Raw genomic sequence first — 19,353 nt, forward strand, 5'->3', positions numbered from 1 at the left:
CTCTCTAACTCTCTCTCAAATAAAAATCTTTAAAAAAAAAAAAAAAAAAAGCACACATACAAGCATTGCACACAGATATTCAGGCTTCCAGCGCATTGAGTGAAACCATTCATTCAGAAAAATTAACACAACCATTTGACCTTGCTAAGACATATGGCAAGATCCCCAATAAACTACTTTGATCCCTACATTTTGATGCAGTAATTTAGATGGTAATCAATCTGTCAAGTGTGGAAGCATACCCTCCACATTCAGGATACTGAGTCAGCTGCTATGGTAATATACTAACCTAAAGTAGGTCGCAGTCCCTCCCTCCTAAAGCTGAGCTGTGGCAGTGAGCCACGCACATGAAAAGCCGCCTACAGCCAGTGGGGGTGGTGATGACTGCACTCACTTTCATCTGGTACTTCACAGCTTCCAGGGTATTCTCATGGGCTATAAATATATCTGGTGAGAGATTGTGATGGAGGTAAGGGATTTGGATCTTAAGCTACAGGAAGGCAAAGGGGAGCCCTGGAAGATTCCTGACTTTGCCAGTGTATCCATCAGAGGTGTTTCTGATAACCCCAATCAGGCACAGCACAGAAGGAGGAGGAAGTGTGACCAGGGGGAGCCTTCCGCGGTAGTTCAGTCCAGAGGTACTGTGTGCCTAGTCTGGAGAAGTGGCAAAATGAATGAGCACAAAGCCAATGAAGAAAGAAGACTCTGTCAAGACCTGGTTGGCATGATGACAGCAACGAGGAAAAGGGCACAGCAACCCCCCTTTACTGAGCGTGCGTTCCCCCGCGCCAGACAATTTGTTAAGCACTTTACATGCATTACCTCCTTGATTCCTCAAACAACCGTGAGGGGATGTGCTGGGATTTCCTCATTTTCCAAAGGTGAGTGGTTTGTCTAAGGACACACAGCTAGAGGATTCACACCCAAGTATGACTCTCTCCAGGGGCCCTGCCCTGCCTTGCTGCTCTACGCACTCTGAGGGTGAATCCACAGCCCCGCAGATGGAAGGTCTGGAGCCTTGTGGAGAGGAAGGAGAATAAAAGGACTTTATCATCTGCAGTGTGGGAAACGTGAGTGATGGGTCCTTGAGCAGAGTCCACTGGGGCCACTCTGAGGGAAGACGGCGACAGAACATGTTTTAGACACAGGTTGTCTTGTTATGGCAGCAGGATGTTGAAGAGAACAGCATCCTGGGAATCTGTAATTATAAAAACTGCTACCACATCAGGCATCAAAATCCCTTACTGGAGATCTTGCCATGTCGTAAGACAAATTCAAAATGGCTGTGTGATTTTTCTGAATGAGTGGCTTCAAACTAAAAATTGTGACTCAGACGGGCTGAGAGCCTGAATATGTGTGCTGCTTGTACACATGCTTTTTAATAAACCAACATTTTGAATTAATATTATTTAGTGCAATCATTAATAAATGTTATGGTTCTTAAGAACCAAAACATCCCAAGAATCAGATTATCAATACTTAGCTTCTGATAGAAGCAAAACATGAGGCTTCAACTGCCTACAGTATAAGTCTAGCTATTCTGGAAAACACAGCCCTCCAAACACCTAGAAATGCTGAGTAAGATGTATAAAATAACTTAAAAAAAGATTTTATTTATTTGAGAGAGAGAGAGAACGTGTGTGTGCGCACATGCCCACGAGTGGGAGGAAGGGGGAGAGGGAGAGAGAGAATCCCAAGCAGACTCCGTGCTGAGCGCGGAGCCCATGGGTCTCGATCCCGCAGCCCCAAGATCATGACCTGAGCCAAAACCAAGAGTCAGATGCTTAACCACTTAACCACGTGAGCCACCCAGGAGCCCCCATAAAACATCCTTTATGGCGCCTGGGTGGCTCAGGTGGTTAAGCGACCACCTTCGGCTCAGATCATGAGCCTGGAGTCCCAGGATCGAGTCCCGCACTGGGCTCCCTGCTCAGTGGGGGGTCTGCTTCTCCCTCTGACCCTCCCCCCTCTCATGCTCTTTCTCTCTCAAATAAATAAATAAAACCTTTAAAAAAATGCATAGCTGATCTCTAGAAAGTAAAAATCTACAGGGGCCAAACACAAAAAGAATATTGTCAAAGTGCTGTCAAACCCTGAAGCTATGGGCCACCCTAGGACTATCTGGCCAACACCAAGAGCCTCGGTCTCCTGAGCTGAGCAGGGCTAATGAGGATGAGGCTTCAGGCCAGATGAGTGGGGGGCTGGAACTGATATCCCCTGCAAAAGCCCCTGAAGAACCCCTGAAAATCTAACCCTCAGTGAAAGTCTAAACTAGGGAAAAATCAATTTGCTGGCCACTCTGTCTTCTCTGACACTGACTGGAGTGAATAAAAAAGAAGAATGTTCCTCAAGAATCTGCCATCCCAAGCCTGTCCTGTTTAGCATCAGAGTTTGAATTTATTTTCCCTTTCCACTCCAAAGGGGCTCCATGCCAGCAGTCAATGTGAAGTGCTTCGATGTTAGCAGCAGTCCAAGGGGCCTGGCAGAGTGAGTATAAACCCCATCTGTGGGACACAGTCTTGACCCAGGTCCCTCAGCATTCACACATATTGGGACCAGCGCAGAGCTCCCAATTAGAAACTACCATAGGGAAAAAGGCCCCATGAAGAAAAATCAACTAAAAAAAAGCAATAATAGAATTGGACAACCCTTTGCTCCCACCCAAGTATTACATTTAGACTGAAGAGACCCAGAACATAAAAGAAATATGCTTAAAATTTTAAAGAAATATAAAAGGAAATTAAAACATAATAGTAAGCTACTATCAGAAATGAAAAAGAATCAAAAGAATTTAAAACCTTAGTGGTGATTAAATAGCAGATTAGTCACAGCTGAAAGAAAATTATTGAACTAGATAATAGATCTGTGCAAGAAAGAGGAAAAGATAAAAAATATGAAAGAGCAGAGTCCTGGAGGACAGATATGAAGGTCCAGACTACATCTAATTGGGATGCCTGAAGAAAAGAGAATAAATAGGAGGCAACACCTTTAGAGATAAGGGCTAGAAGTTGCCTAGAATTGAGGTAAGACCTGTGTCCTCAGGAGCACAAGCCTTAGAAAAGATTAATGGAAAGAAATATACTAAACACACTGTGTAGTGAAATAGTAAAACCTCAAAGACCATGAGATGGTATTAATATCAGACAAAAAGGCAAATGACCACATATGAGTAATTATTAAAAAATAAACTTCTCGGGCGCCTGGGTGGCTCAGTTGGTTAAGCGACTGCCTTCGGTTCGGGTTGTGATCCTGGAGTACAGGGACTGAGTCCCACATCGGGCTCCCTGCTCGGCGGGGGGTCTGCTTCTCCCTCTGACCCTCTTCCCTCTCGTGCTCTCTATCTCTCATTCTCTCTTTCTCAAATAAATAAAATCTTTAAAAAAAAATAAAAAAAATTAAAAATAAAAAATAAACTTCTCAGGGCGCCTGGCCGGCTCAGTCAGTAGAGCATGCAACTCTGGATCTCCGGGTTGTGAGTTCGAGCCCTACACTGGGTGTAGAGATTGCTTAAAGATAAAATCTTTAACAAAACAAAACAGAACAAAACTCCTCAACGAAACAATGGAGTCCAGGAGACAATGGAAGATCATCTTCAAAATGCTAAGACAGAAAAACTATTAGCTTTGAATATATGCCTGTCTAAACAACTTAGAGACATAGAGACATTTAGACAAACAAAAAAAATCAAGAGTACAAGACACATATGTACGATGAGAAAGCGCAGACATCATGAGAAAACTATAGACCAATATCCCTCATGAATATAGATACCAAATGACCCTAATGAAATATTACTGAGTTGAATACAGCAAGATTTTTAAAAAGGATACTACATCACAACAGAGTGGAGTTTACAGAAATAATGCACAGGTGAATTAATAATCAAACTCAATACATATGCCATATTAACAGAATAAAGAAGAAAATCATGTTATCTCAACAGATTCAGAAAAAGTATTTGACAAGCGGGGTGCCTGGGTGGCTCAGTCATTAAGCATCTGCCTTCGGCTCAGGTCATGGTCCCAGCGTCCTGGGATTGAGCCCCGCATCTGGCTCCCCCCTCAGCGGGGAGCCTGCTTCTCCCTCTCCCTCTCCCCCTGCTTGTGTTCCCTCTCTCGCTATGTCTCTCTCTGTCAAATAAAATCTTTAAAAAAAAAAAAAAAGTACTTGACAAGCTTCAATGCTCATTCATGATAAAAACTCTCAGAAAACTATGAACAGAAATACGTAGAGGGACGCCTGGGTGGCTCAGTTGGTTGGGCAACTGCCTCTGGCTCGGGTCACGATCCCAGGGTCCTGGGATCGAGCTCCACATCGGGCTCCCTGCTCCTTGGGAAGCTTGCTTCTCCCTCTCCCGCTCCCCCTGCTTGTGTTCTCTCTCTCACTGTGTCTCTCTCTGTCAAATAAATGAATATTATTTATTTTTTTGACAGAGAGAGAGAGAACACAAGCAGGGGGAACAGCAGAGGGAGAGGGAGAAGCAGACTCCCCACTGAGCAAGGAGCCCGATGCAGGGCTCGATCCCAGGACCCTGGGATCGTGACCCGAGCTGAAAGCAGACGCTTAATGACTGAACCACCCAGGTGCCCCAGTAAATAAAAAATCTTAAAAAAAAAAAAAAAAGAAAGGAGTAGGAATAAAAAGCATCTCTGAGGAATCTATACCTAATGAGTGTACACACTGAGGCCAAGACATCTGTTCTCACTGTGGACATTATTCTGGAGGTCCTAGAGCCAGGACAGTAAATCAAGTAAAAAACTGAAAGGCATGCACATCAGAAACAATGAGTAAAACACTTTCTTCACAGGCAGAAGTGATTACCTATGTAGAAAACCCCAAGAAATCTATAAAACAGGATACAAGTGAAATGTACATAAATCAGTTGTATTTCTATATGCCAGCAACAAAAAATCTGAAAGGAAAATAAACTGCTGTATAGTTCTTATATCATTTGTAAAGTGATATAATATTATTTGAGTGTAGATGGACAAATGTTGTAAATCCTAGAAAAACTACTGAAAAATAAAACAGATGGGCAGGCGCTTGGGTGGCTCAGTCGTTAAGCGTCTGCCTTCGGCTCAGGTCATGATCCCGGGGTCCTGGGATCGAGCCCCACATCGGGCTCCCTGCTCCGTGGGAAGCCTGCTTCTCCCTCTCCCACTCCCCCTGCTTGTGTTCCCTCTCTCGCTGTCTCTCTCTCTGTCAAATAAATAAATAAATAAATAATCTTAAAAAGTAAAATAAAAAAAATAAAACAGATAGGGCCTAATAAGCCATAGGGGACATAAAATAGAACTACAAAAAAATAATTAGTCCGAAAGATGGTAGGAAAAGAAAAAAACAACAAGATATAAAGAATAGGTGGCATAAGCAGAAAACAATTACCAAGATGGTAGACTTAACTAATGGTTCTTAAATGAGGACAATTTTGTCCCCCACCCTGCCATGGGACATTTGATAACATCTGGAGGTTGTTGAAACTTAGCTGGTACTATTGCCATGTAGTAGGGAGAAAGCAGGGGTGCTGCTCAACATCCTACAATACACAGGACAGCACCACCTGACCAAAATGTCAATAGTGTCAGGTTGAGGAACTGTGACTTAAACCCAACCATATTAATAATTACATTCAATATAAATGTCCTAAATTTGGTATAATAGAAGGTAGAGATTGTCAGGGTGCCTGGCTGGCTCAGTTGGTGGAGCATGCAACCCTTGATCTTGGGGTCATGAGTTCAAGCCCCACATTGGATGTAGAGCTGACTTAAAAAAAAAAGGTAGATTGTCATACTGAATAAAAAAGTAAGACCTGACCTTATGCTATTTTCAAGAAATGCACTTTGGATATAAAGGCGCCGATAAACTAAAGGTAAAATGGAAAAACATATATCATGCAAACTCTGATTGTGAGAAAATAGGAGAGGCTATATTAACACCAGACAAAGTAGAGGAGGAATATTACCAAAGATAAAAAGAGTATTTTATAGTGATAAAAGGATCTATTTAATAAGACAGAACAAACCTAAATGTATAGATACCTAAAAATAGAGCTTTAAAAATGCACGAAACACACTCTCTCTCTCTCCCCCTCTCTAAAAAAAGGTGGGGGGGCACCTGGTGGCTCAGTCAGTTAAGCACCTGACTCTTGATTTTGGCTCAGGTCATGATCTCAGAATCGTGAGACTGAGCCCCATGTCAGGCTCCGTGCTGGGTGTGGAGCCTGCCTGGGATTCTCTCACTCCCTCTTCTTCTAAAAATAATAATAACAACAATAAAAATTCATGAAATAACACAATAACCTGAATGTATTTAATACCACTGAACTATACATTTAAAAATGGAAAAATGGAAATTTTACATTCTGTATAATTTACCACAATTAAAAAAAAAATCTGTGAAGCAGAAATGGCCAGAACTGATGAGAAAGACAAATGCATAATTTCTGTCAGAGAATTCAACTCTCCTCTCACAGTAACCAACAGAAGTAGGCTACAGGAGTCCCAAGACTGGACTACACTGTTGCACTAGTTTGTGTCCACCAAAGAGCAGGATGCGATGGTAGAAGGAGGCATGTGAGGCCTTTGTTTGGGGAAACACCTGTGAGGGAAAGGGGGAGACAGCTGGAAGAGGCAGAAGAACTGTCAGCTCACAAGGCAGGTCTGCAACCCGAGATGGAGAGAGGGAAGGAAGGGCGGTTGCAAAGGCTAATCTCCAGCTGCAGTGCAGTTTAAGCAAGCCGCGGCCAAGCCAACAGGAACACCCCAAGCCAAAGTCACTTGTCAGAGGACCACCAGTTTCCTCTTTAGACTCCTTGGCAGTCAGTTTTCCCTTCATACACGAGACAAAACTACATGGAGGGGATATGTTCTTTGTAAGCTCATGGGAACTGCGAAGTCTGACAAGGCTCTCTTTATGAGCTTCTTTTGATATGTCACAGCTTAATCTTTAGTCGAAACTGCTAGCGTATCAAATAGCTAATGGATACGAAATACTTAGAAATATTTAAAAAGACTCAAGTAAGATATGAATTCATTACATTCCTAAGACTTGTTTCACCTTTATCCCTCTTTTACTAACAAAGAACCACAATTTAAAGTTTAAATAATTATGTAACTGTTTAATGATCCAAAAGTTAAACAAAATCACTGCTTTTCTGGAATAAACTCCTTTAGTCCATAGGACAAACTGGAGTAGGGAACATCCACTGGACTTGAAGGAAGTCCCTAGGACCTGGGACTCTACTACTAGAGAAGATCTTAGAGAGAGACAGGGGCGGACTACCGCTAAAGGAAACAATTAGCCAGCAGAAGTCTCAGCCGTCGAGACGAAGGTACAACACAGTTAAAGCGCTAAGACAAAAGCAGTGTATGAAGTGAGGTAAGGGTCAAGTTGCGCTCTTCCCCAAATACGCGTATCTAAGTGTCCCACACCATTTATTAAAAAACTGTAATATCACCTGTGCAGAAACTCAAGTGTTTATGAGTTATGTATATGTGGATTTTCTGGTTTCTCTATTCTGTTCCACTGACTTCCACATCTATCCTTGTGCTAATAACCACATTCGGCTTAATTACTGAAGGTTTTAAGTCTTGCTAACATGGTAGAGCAACTTCTCCCATCTTGTTCTTTTTCCACTAGTACCTTCACTCTTCTTGACTCATTAAATTGCAAATACAGTTTTAAATTGCCATTACCCAATCAACTGAAGCAATCCTTGCTGAGACATACACCAGTGAAACCCTATACTGTAATGCCACGGACATGCCAGAATTTAGATCATGGAATCCTAAGCGTTACTTCCATAGGGAATGACAAGGGAAGCCATGAGGCAAATGCACTTTTGGCTGATGCGGTGAGACAAAAACTCTCATTTCTGCATCACTTTAAAAAGTATACCAGGTAAAAGTCAATGAAACTTTCAAACCATTCTGAAGCATGAGTTTTCCAACTAGAAAACACTGCAGACATGTTCCCGTGCTCCGGCCGCTCCCTCTTTCCACCTGGAGTACTCTACCCCAGATGTTATCAGCATGGTGTGCTGCTCACTGTCTTAGAGTCTTCATTCAGCTGTCACCTGCTCAGTGAGCCCTTCCCTGAACTTCCTATTTAAAACTGCAACCACTCCTGCTGGCACTCCTCACCCCCCCACCTCTGGTTTGTTTTCCCCTCAGGCTTCTCCCTTCTTGTTTGTCTGTGTGTTGATGTCTCCTCCTCATCGTTCTGGCTCCCCACCAGACTCTAAGCTCCCTGAAGGCAGGGACCTTGCCTGCCATTTTCTGCATTGCCTCTCCAGGACCTAAAATGCGCCTAGTACATAGTAAGCACTGGAGAAAAATTGAATGAATTCACAGAGACAGCAAGTGTGGATAAGTTGCAGAAATGAGAACTAGCATTGCTGTAGTTAGTGCAAAGGTTCTGAGGGCAAATCCATGAAATTTCCACAACTCGCTGAATGCTAAGAAGAAAGATCATGTAATTACTTTCAAAGCAGAAAGTGAGAGGCTCAGGTCAAGTTATCTTCCTGATCTATTCTTATGTGTGTCACATCATATATTTAACAAGTTTATAACATTTTTATACTTGCTACTAGCTCCTCACATTTCCTTAGTGCTTTTGGCACAAGCTAGAACTTTTGATGTCTCCATCTGCCCTCTCCCACTAACTTGTATAGAAAAAAAAAGTTTCCAAAAGCATTATTCTTGAAAACACATGACAGGCTGTATTTAGCATATATAAGGTCTGCTTTCTTCTTTAGAAACATAACTTCATTTAAAAACATGATCTTTCATCCATGCCACACCTGGGTTTATTATAGGGTAAGCTAACTTTTATCTTTATTTACCTTCCCGTAAAATCTTAGATATTCCCCTAAATGAATCTAGTTGATGCATCTCTCAGTTTTCACTTGGAAATTCCAGAGATCCTGATTCTGGTTTCTATTGTCTTCTAAATCCAGACTTCTGTGGAAGCCCTGCCTTCTCTCACAGGAAGTGAGCCTAATGGTTAGGCAAGCAGCTATGTGGCCTGGAGCAGGAATCTTACCACTTCTTTATCTGAAAAACATGGCAACTGTACCAAATTACTTTAAGACCCAGCCAGCTCTAAAGACAAAAAAGACAAGAACAACTTAGTTAATCCATGTCTAGGATCATGTAGCTATTGACTGACGGCCAAAGCTCAGAACAGATCTTTGTGTTGTGGTGTTTACACAAGTAATATATGAAAACATTCCTGTTAACAAAAAAATTCTACAGTATTTAAAGAAAACAAAAAGATACTTCTACATACTCCCTCCCTTAGCTTACCCCATTCTCAGTCCCCACACAGAGTGAGAGTGTCGTATCAATGGATGCTCAGGGGTACTCCTCCAGATCTTTCCCCGTATGTTTTATATGCAGACATGTAGCTTTCTTTTCACACCCTAATAATCTAACTCCAAATTTTGTGTTCTTTCCAAAACAGAATTTTTATTTTGTACGTCCTTTGTGATTTTCCACAATTATAGGTTTGTATTCTATACTAAATGGAGGCTTGAAAAACACTTTTGATACTCAGGGCTGCTCAAATATGGATTTTGGTCCCAGTAAAGTACATTTTTTTCTGATCCCTCAGTAAGAGAAAACCAGCTAAAATATATATACGGGATTTTTCCTGGAGTCCCCTCTTCGTGTGCTGGTTTCAAGAATTTGTACTAGATTCTCTCAAATTCTGGTCATCCCTGCAAAGGTTGTCTTAGCATATCACTAAAGCTCATAGGGCTCATCATATGATAAAGAGAAAGCTAATTCCAGGTAAAACTATAAAATAGGCAATTAGGTATAATTGTAGTTTCATTCTGGGGAACACTAAACTCTTGTTTCCTTGAGTTTTTTTGAGTGTGGAGGCTGAAATTTAAAAAAAGAGTTATATTTAAAAAAAGGACAATAAACTGGTGATTAATGAGACGAGACACATGTATTTTATAAAAGAGAACTGGGTTGTAACGCAACCTAGCACCTTCCCCACACAGCCCACGAGGGTCCAGGAGCTGACCCTGCCCAGGAGCAGGTTCCAGCCTACAGCATCATGTAGGAGCCCCTGTCCACCTTTCTGGCCTTAACTCACACTGCTCCATGCCCTGTTCTATATTCCAGTTCCATCCAAATATACTTTCTGGAACACACACACACACACACACACACACACACACACACTAAACCTTAATGCCAAAGATTACCTAATAGTGAATTAAAACCTAAGGGGCTGGGGTGCCTGGGTGGCTCCTTTGGTTAAACGTCTATCTTCAGCTCAGGTCATGATTTGGGGTCTTGGGATCAAGCCCCACCTTGGGCTCCACACTCAGGGGGGAGTCTGCTTCTCCCTCTCCCTCTGCCCCTGCCCCTGCTTGTGCTCTCTCTCTCTCTAATAAATAAATAAAATCTTGGGGGGGTAGGGGCATCTGGGTGGCTCAGATGGTTAAGCGTCTGCCTTCGGCTCAGGTCATGATCCCAGGGTCCTGGGATCGAGTTCCGCTTCAGGCTCCCTGCTCCTTGGGAGCCTGCTTCTCCCTCTGCCTCTCTCTCTCTCTCTCTCTCTCTCTGTCTTTCATGAATAAATAAATAAAATCTTTAAAAAAAAAATCTTGGGGGGGGAAAAACCCTAAGGGGCTAGTAAAACTACTCTATAGTGTTAGAGGTCAAAAGAGTAGCTACCTGGGAGAGTACTGATTGGGAGCCAATACAATGGAGTCTACTGGACTGTTGAAAACGTTCTATATCTCGATCTAGGTGATTACACAGGTATATCCATACACTAATTCATCAAGTTGTATATTTGAGACTTGTATACTTTATGTAAATTGTACTTCAATTAAAAAGTGAGAAAACAAAGTAAAACAGAGAAAACCCGAAAAGTCTGCTCTAATTTGATTTTGTTGAGATGTGTTTTATGACCCAGAATATGGTCTCAGTGAATGTTCCATCTTCACTTATAAAGAACGCATCCTCAGCTGCTGTTGAGTGGAACATTCTGTAAATGTCAATTAGACAGTGTTGGTTGATGACACCACTCAGCTCTTCTAAATCCTTGTTGATTTTCTGTCAACTCCTTCTACCACTGAAAGAGGAGTGGAAGTCTCCAACTAGAATCATGGATTTCTCTATTTCTCCTTTCAGTTATGACAGTTTTTGTATGGTATATTGTGGAGCTCTGTTGTTAAGGTGCATACACATTTAAAAACTGCTGTGTCTTCTTGGCAAACTGGCTCTTTTACCATTACGTAATGGCTCTCTTTATCCCTGGTTATTTCTTTGCTCAAAATACTATGACATTAATATAACCACCCCGACTTTCTTTTAATTAGTATTTACATGATATCTCTTTTTCCATCCTTTTAATTTTTACCTGCCTATATTGTTAAGTTTGAATTGAGTTTCTTATGGAAAACATATAGTTTGTTCATGATTTTTTTTCTCCATTCCAGTAATTTCTTTTAACTGATATTTACAGATCATTTCCATTTAATATAATTATTGCTGTGTTTTAATTAGGTCTATCATTTTCCATTTGTTCCTTTTGTTTTTCCTTCTTCTGTTTCCCCTTTCTTTTCCTGTGAGTTGTTTGAACATTTTTTTTAAAAATTCCATCTTGTTTATAGTATTTTTTACTATACCATGTTGCACAGGGTTTTTTAGTGGTTGCTCTAGGTATTACAATTTTATGTATTTAACTTTTCAAAATCTATTTAGACTCAACATTTTACCTCTTCAGGTAGAAAACTTATCACTATATAGTCCCCTTACTCCCCCTCTTATGTTACAGACAATGTTATAATTTTTGCTGTCAAATTATTTTAAAGAACTCAAGAGGAAACAGCCTATTCTATTTATCCAGATATTTACTATTACTCTTCCTTCATTACTAATGTTCCAAGTCCCCTTCTGGTATCATTTCCCTTTTGTCTATAGAACTTCTTGACACAATTATTTTGGAGCAGAACTCCTGGTAACAAATCCCCTTAGCTGAGAATATTTTTATTTCACCTTCTTTCCTGATAGATATTTTCACTAGGTAAAGAATTCTAAATTGACAAGTCTTTTCTTTCAGTAGTTTAAAAATGTTATACCACTGTCTTCTAGTCTCCGTGCTTTCTGAGGAGAAATCTGCAGTCATTCAAATCATTGTTCCCTACAAGTAATGTGTCATTTTTCTGTGGCTACTTTCAATATTTTCCTTTGTTTTTAACAATTTAATTATGATGTATCTGGGTAGGGCTTTCTTTGGTTTACCCTGTTATGGGTTTGCTGACAGATTCATAAGTCTTCCTTGTTAACTGTTTGAAGTATTTGAGAAATTTCAGATACATTAATTCATAACTATATTTTCAAAGATTAATTATGAAATGGTCTTAAATGTTCGGAGAATTTAATCAGTCAAAGCCATGAGCTATTAACCAAAGAAAAGAAATGGCCATAGTTTTTATACAAGAATATTAACATAAACTCTAGAGCCAAACTGCCCAAGGTCAGACAATGGTGCTACCACTTACTGAATGCCTAACTTGGGTAAGTTACTTAATTCTCTATGCTTCAGTTGTCTCCCTGGTAAAATGAGGATGATAAAATAGTATCTGGCTCATAGAGTTTTTGCAAGGATGAACTGAGTTAATATAGAATACATATTTAGAATAATCCCTGGCATACAGTAAGTGCTATATGCACACTAGCCATTTTTGTTATTTTAAATTGAGTATAAAGGCTTAAGAAAAACGTTTTAAGAGAGAGAGTGCGCACATGCATCCGCGTGAGTGGGACGGAGGGGCAGAGGAGGGAGAGAGAGAATCTTAAGCAGTCTCCACGCCCAGCATGGAGCCCTATGTGGGGGCTCGATCTCACGACCCTGGAATCATGACCCAAGCCGAAGTCAGGAGTCAGACACTTAACTGACTGAGCCACCCAGGTACCCCAAGAAAAACTAACTTTTTTAAATTAAAACTTTAATAAGTTGAATATTTATTAAAATACAGACATTTCACTTAAACACAAAGGCCTTGTCTTAGTCTGTAAAAGCCTACTAACCGCAGACAGAGTAGAGCCCCACAAGGCCATGAGGGAGGAACCACAGGTCTGCCACCTTTGAGTTTCTCACAAAAGCCACATACTCAATAAACCACAGATATTGACTAAGTGGGTGAACTCGATGATGGTCCGTCAATATTTGGTGCCTACCAGTTTCTACAATACACAGACATGCCATGCCTGAAGTCAACCAACAGAGAACAGAGGTTAGTTGGGATCCCAATGGCAGTGTTCTACAGAAGTGATCCAATTTAAGATGCACCTGTTCTAGTAGCTAACCAATATTGATACTAATCCTTTTTTTATAATAATTTCAGCAGAAAAACTGGAGATTATTTAACTGAGTCAGTCAAGGTACTTTGAGAAACAAAATATATAGAAGAAAATACCTACTTCCAAAGTTTTCTTTTACATGTTAAACACTAAAATGTTCTCTAAAGTGATGGTAGGGGCGCCTGGGTGGCTCAGTCGTTAAGCGTCTGCCTTCGGCTCAGGTCATGATCCCAGGGTCCTGGGATCGAGTGCCACATCGAGCTCCCTGCTCAGCGGGAAGCCTGTTTCTCCCTCTCCCACTCCCCCTTCTTGTGTTCCCTCTCTCACTGTGTCTCTCTGTGTCAAATAAATAAATAAAATCTTAAAAATGTTTTTAGTTACATTCCACTTCAATTAAAGATGGTTTTAAGTATTGTTTGGGTGAGATGCTAAGGCCAAATCAGAAGTAAATTATCCCATGCTAGAACACACGAGCATGTTAAATGATAGCCATGATGCCTGCATGCTAAGGAGTAAAGAAAAGCAAGACTCACCTCAAAGTTGTACTTTTTCATCTGGTTGAAGTGTCTGCAGTACAGATAGAGCATGCCGATGCTGCTGCCCACTGCAATGTAGTCCCCATTGGTATCGAGAGCTGTGAGGTAGACCACAATAGAGCGGAAACCCTTCTGGACCTTTGTGGGAATGGCATTGAGGAGATAGTACAAGGGGCAGAACTCTCTGAACGTAATAGGTTCTGATACTGATGCCATGGCCAAGGTTTTCACAGATGATCTTCAGGCAGGAAAAGGAATGTTTACTTGGCATCTGGGGAAACCTGGGGGCTAAAGAACAAGGCATTATAATTCTTTCGACGTCTAGTCATGCCAAAGAGAAGTCATGTTTAACAGCGGGATCAAGGAACTTGCAAGTGGGTAAAAATTATAGGTGGACCTTAACTGAATGGAGAAAGTAAACCGGTTTCATCAAGATCACTTTGGAGCATTTTAATTCAACAGGCACCTCAATACTGGCTCCTGTAATTTACATTGTGCTAAGTACTATGGAGGAATGGAAAGAAAATTAAAAACAGTTCTTATTCTCAAGTAGTTTATGATCTAGCCAGGCAGGCAAAAGAAACAGTGAAGTTACACAAAACCACATGTGATTAGTGCTAATCTGTGGGTCTTGACGAGAAGAGGGAGAGAGCAATGTGGAAAAGGCTTCACTGGAAACATCCTGAACTATGAAGCCCACCAGGAAGGATGGAACATAGAGAAGAGAAACAGGAAAGACACTGTACCAGGAGAACAATGAACCAATCCTGATGGAGAAATACATTCACTGTGTTGAGAGAGCAGAGAAACATGTCCCCCAGCTGGATGTGTACAGCCTCCTTGATGCCCAGGGCCTCAGTTACACAACTGTTCCACAGTGAGACCAATACCTCTTGGCACTCTGATATCAAAGTTTCCCTCAACAAAGATACTCAGTCCTCACACAGCACGTTGTAATTTATGATGCGCTCAGTCACTCGTTTAATCCTTACCCTACCTGTAAGATCAGTGGTGTCATCCCCAACTTTGAGAGGAAGGTACTGAGGACCCAAGGGTCACAAGACTTGAATCTAGGTTTTCTCCCTTCAAGTCCTGGGCCTTTCCAATCCCACAGTCACTGTTCCGACAGACAAGCAGCAGCTACAGGTGGGTGCCCTGTTCCTGATTAGAGCTGGCAGGGTATTTCACTCCTTCAGTTCCATGGAGACTTTTAAGCCCCTCTGGTAAAAACTTGTTGAGATGCCGGATTTATGGTCTGTTGGAACTGTGGGTTTTCTATTTCTATAGAGTTGACCAACCAACTTCTAAGTTCTCTTATAATGAAACTCCCACCCAATTCATTCTCACCCAGGGGCCCTTGCATTGGCTGTTCCTTCTACCTGGAATGCTCTTTCTCTAGATGTCACTCAGATTTTGCTCCTTCTCGGCATGTAGGTCTCTGCTAAAATGCCCCCTTCTCCACAAGGTCCCACCTGCCCACCCCCTAAAGTGGGCTTCCTACCACCACCACTGAGTACTCTCTATTCCCCTCTCCCTGCTTTACTTTCTCACATATCCTTTTTCTTTGCTGTTGACTGGCTATCTCTGCCTGATTCCCTCTACCATCACTGGTCTGTAAGGCCCACAGGAACAGGACCCGCATCTGCTTCACTCACCCCTGTAGCCCCCAGCACCTGGAAAAAGATCAGGCATAACAGAGGCACTCAGTAAGTATTTATTGAATAGCTGAATGAGTTATATGAAAGGAAAATTTTCAAGGAAGGAACAAGTGACAAGAATGGAAGACTAGCAAAATACCATCTTTTCTCCAATATGGCCCCAATTCAACGCTGGAATAATAATCCCCTGCATCTATATGGCATATCCAGTGTTCTAAGCATTTTTAGACTCCTGTTTTGTTTGATAATCACAATAGTCAATACAGCGAAGCAAGCAAGGTAATTTATCCTAAAGGTAATAATAAGAATCCTATCCCTCTGTGATGGTTAAGAAAACTCTTGTAGCAGAGGCTGAAGCTCTGGGAGGTTCAGAAATTTGCCCAAGCTCCCATAGCTTTAAAGGCCTAGTGCAGGGATGCCTGGGTGGCTCAGTCATTAAGCGTCTGCCTTCGGCTCAGGTCCTGATCCCAGGGTCCTGGGATTGAGCCCCGCATCGGGCTCCCTGCTCCGCGGGAAGCCTGCTTCTCCCTCTCCCACTCCCCCTGTTTGTGTTCCCTCTCTCACAGTGTCTCTCTCTGTCAAATAAATAAATAAATAAAATCTTTAAAATCAATCAATCAATCAATCAATGCTTAGTGCAACAGGTATCTGGCTGGTGAATGCTGGTTCTGTGCGTACGGCAACACAGCTCATAAACTTACACCTTTTTAAGAGCAACACCAATCTTTGGTTTATGCAAGTACTCCAGAAAGGTGGGCAAGGCTTGCATGATGCAGAAATCAAATGAAAATGAAATGGCTCTTAGGCAAACTCAAGGGAGAACAGTTGCTGACAGACACGGTGGGAAAGGAGGTAGGTCACTTAAGGACACAGGACACTAACCCTGGAACAGGGACAGCAGCAGCAGTAATGGTAACAGCTAATGATGTCACATCACAGAAACTATCCTTAGCACACTAACTTGTGAAATCCTCACAAAAAATCCTAGGAGGTCAGGACCACTGTTATCTCCATTTTATAGATGAGGAAAACTACTCCCATTTCAACAATCTTCTCTCCAGCTTCAAGTACAAGGGCAGCATAGGAACAAGAAAGGCTTTGTTTCCTCAATGAGTCTGTGCATGCAAACACACTGATACGTCATAATTTACATAATGTTTTTAAAATGAAATCTTTTATAACAGTCATAAACGTTTACTGTCAAAAAATGTTTACTGTCAAAAAATTGGAATACGGAAAATTACAAAGAACTAAATAACTACTACTCATAATCCCCTTGTACAGAGATATGCTATAGGTACAGAGAGCCATAGACCCGTGTGCAGACACACACTTGATAAATCACAAGCATTTGCCATGTTATTAAATATTCCCCTAGAACATGATTTTTAAGACTCTATAAATAAACTACAGAGGACACACTGTATACATAAACCAAAATTTTCCCAACCAAAATGTTTTACTTTCTGCTTCAGCGGACAAGATCTCCTAGGAAGCAAGTGGAAATACTAAGCACCTCACAAATGTCAGCTGGTACTATTTTCCTCCTTTAAAAGGCATTTTCCGCAAAGTAGCTTTGTCAAATTATGACACTTATATTTTAAAAATTAATTCACTTGATTTGATATTATTCACTGACAGCCCCATAATCTCCATACAAGAGGGGATTTTTAGATTGCAGTCTGGTTAGAAGAAGGCCAGAGGATTTACCTTGAAACTCATTTGCAGAGCAGGCACACTATTCTAACTTGGATTACATGTTTATTTGTGGTGGCTTACTGGGTATTAATGGATAATAGAGAAGATCAGAATCCCTGTAATCATCTCTTTGGCACAATCAATAATACTATCAACTTCAATTTTTTTTAAAGATTTATTTATTTATTTGAGAGAGTGAGAATGAGAGAGAGAGAGTACATGGGGGGGGGGGGAGGGTCACAGGGAGAAGCAGGCTCCTCACTGAGCAGGGAGCCCAATGCGGGACTCGATCCTGGGACTCCGGGATCATGACCCGAGCTGAAGGCAGTCGCCTAACCAACTGAGCCACCCAGGCGCCCCTCAGTTTTTTTTTTTAAGATTTTATTTGCGAGAGAATGAGAGACAGAGAGCATAAGAGGGAGGAGGGTCAGACGGAGAAGCAGACTCCCCGCTGAGCAGGGAGCCCGATGTGGGACTCGATCCCAGGACTCCAGGATCATGACCTGAGCCGAAGGCAGTCGCTCAACCAACTGAGCCACCCAGGTGCCCAGTACTACCAACTTCAAAAATGTATAAGGATCCCTCCCTCACTTACCAGGTCCCAGCAGGGATTAAAAATTATCAAAATTCTGTGGCAGGTAATGGGCACTATAATCAAATTTAGAATCAAATTTTCAAGCTAAAATCCTAGCATTCATCCCTGACTTCTCCTTCTCCCTCTCCTTCACCCCTACAACAACCCCTCACCTCATTCCATTTGCTCTATCTCCTAACCTACCTCACACCTGGCCCCTTCTCATCATCTCTGTGGCCATGCCCAAGATGAAGCCATCACACATCTCACATCATCTAATGACTGCTCTCCTTGCTTCCACACCTCACCTCTAGAACCTGTGCTCATACATAGCAGTCAGAATGAACTCTGTGACTTCATCAAAATTAATTCTGTGCTCCAAAACACACCACCAGGACACTGAAAAGACAACTCACAGAACTGGGAAAAGTATTTGTTAATCACATATCTGATAAAACATTTGTACCCAGAATATATAAAGAACTCTTAAATAAATAAACATAATAAATATAATTTAATACATAATAAAAATACAATATTGTATTATTATATAATATAAAAATTAAAATAACAACTTTGTTATAAATAAAACTTATAATAAAACATAACACATTAGCATATATAATAAATATAACTAATAATAAATTTATTATTTATTATATAATAAAAAAACAATTCTTAAAGGGGCAAAGGATCTGAATAGACATTTCTCCAGAGAAGACATAAAAATGGCCAATAAGCACAATAAAGATGGTCACGTCATTAATCATCAGGGAAATGCAAAACAAAACCACAATGAGTTATCACTTTAAATACTAAGATGGCTATAATAATAATAATAATAATAAAAGACATATAGGTATTAGCAAGAATGTAAAGAAACTGAAATCCTCATACACTGCTGGTAGAAAATAAAATGATGATACAGCCACTATGAAAAAGTCTAGCAGTTAAACACAGAGTTACCACATAACCCAGCAATACATACATAATAACATAGGTAGACATATGTCTACACAAAAATATTATGAAGGTAATAATATTAAAGGTAAAAATTAAAAACAACACCAACTGTCCATCAAAACAAAATGACAATATATCCATACAATGGAATATTAATCAATAAAAAGGAATGAAGTTCTGACACATGCTACAACATGATGAACCTTGAAAACATGATGCTAAGTGAAATAAGACAGACACACAAAATCACATATTGATTCCATTTATATGAAATGCCCAGAATAAGCAAACCCATACAAACAGAAAGTAAATCAGTGACTGCCTAGGGGTAGAAGACAGGAGTGGGGGTGGGGATGACTGCTAAATGGTATGGGGTTTCTTTTGAGATTGACAAAGTTCTAAAATTGATTGTAGTGATAACCATCACTACATATCTCTGTGATATACTAAAAACCACTGAATTGTACACTTTAAATGAGTAAATTATATGGTATGTAAACTACATCTCAAACTACTATAAAAAGAAGAAGAAACAGCTGTTCAACATCCTAAAAACTTCCATAAACTAGGAATAAAGGGTAATTTCCTAAAAACTT

General features: G+C 40.9%; 1 protein-coding gene across 8 annotated transcripts in view; it reads right to left on the reverse strand.

Annotated features, from left to right (window-relative positions):
• TECPR2 (tectonin beta-propeller repeat containing 2) overlaps nt 1–19,353 on the reverse strand; it is a 102,007-nt gene that overhangs the window by 76,001 nt on the left and 6,653 nt on the right. For all 8 annotated transcript variants that reach the window (XR_004820159.1, XR_004820158.1, XM_027572053.2 and 5 more), the window contains one exon: nt 13,862–14,152. Coding sequence is in view for 6 of the 8 variants with exons in the window: in XM_027572053.2 (XP_027427854.2) it covers nt 13,862–14,080 (219 nt within the window). In the remaining 2 variants the exon portion in view is untranslated. The remainder of the gene's footprint in view (nt 1–13,861; nt 14,153–19,353) is intronic.

The sequence above is a fragment of the Zalophus californianus genome, chromosome 6, assembly GCF_009762305.2.
Source record: "Zalophus californianus isolate mZalCal1 chromosome 6, mZalCal1.pri.v2, whole genome shotgun sequence".
Classification (NCBI taxonomy): Eukaryota; Metazoa; Chordata; class Mammalia; order Carnivora; family Otariidae; genus Zalophus; species Zalophus californianus.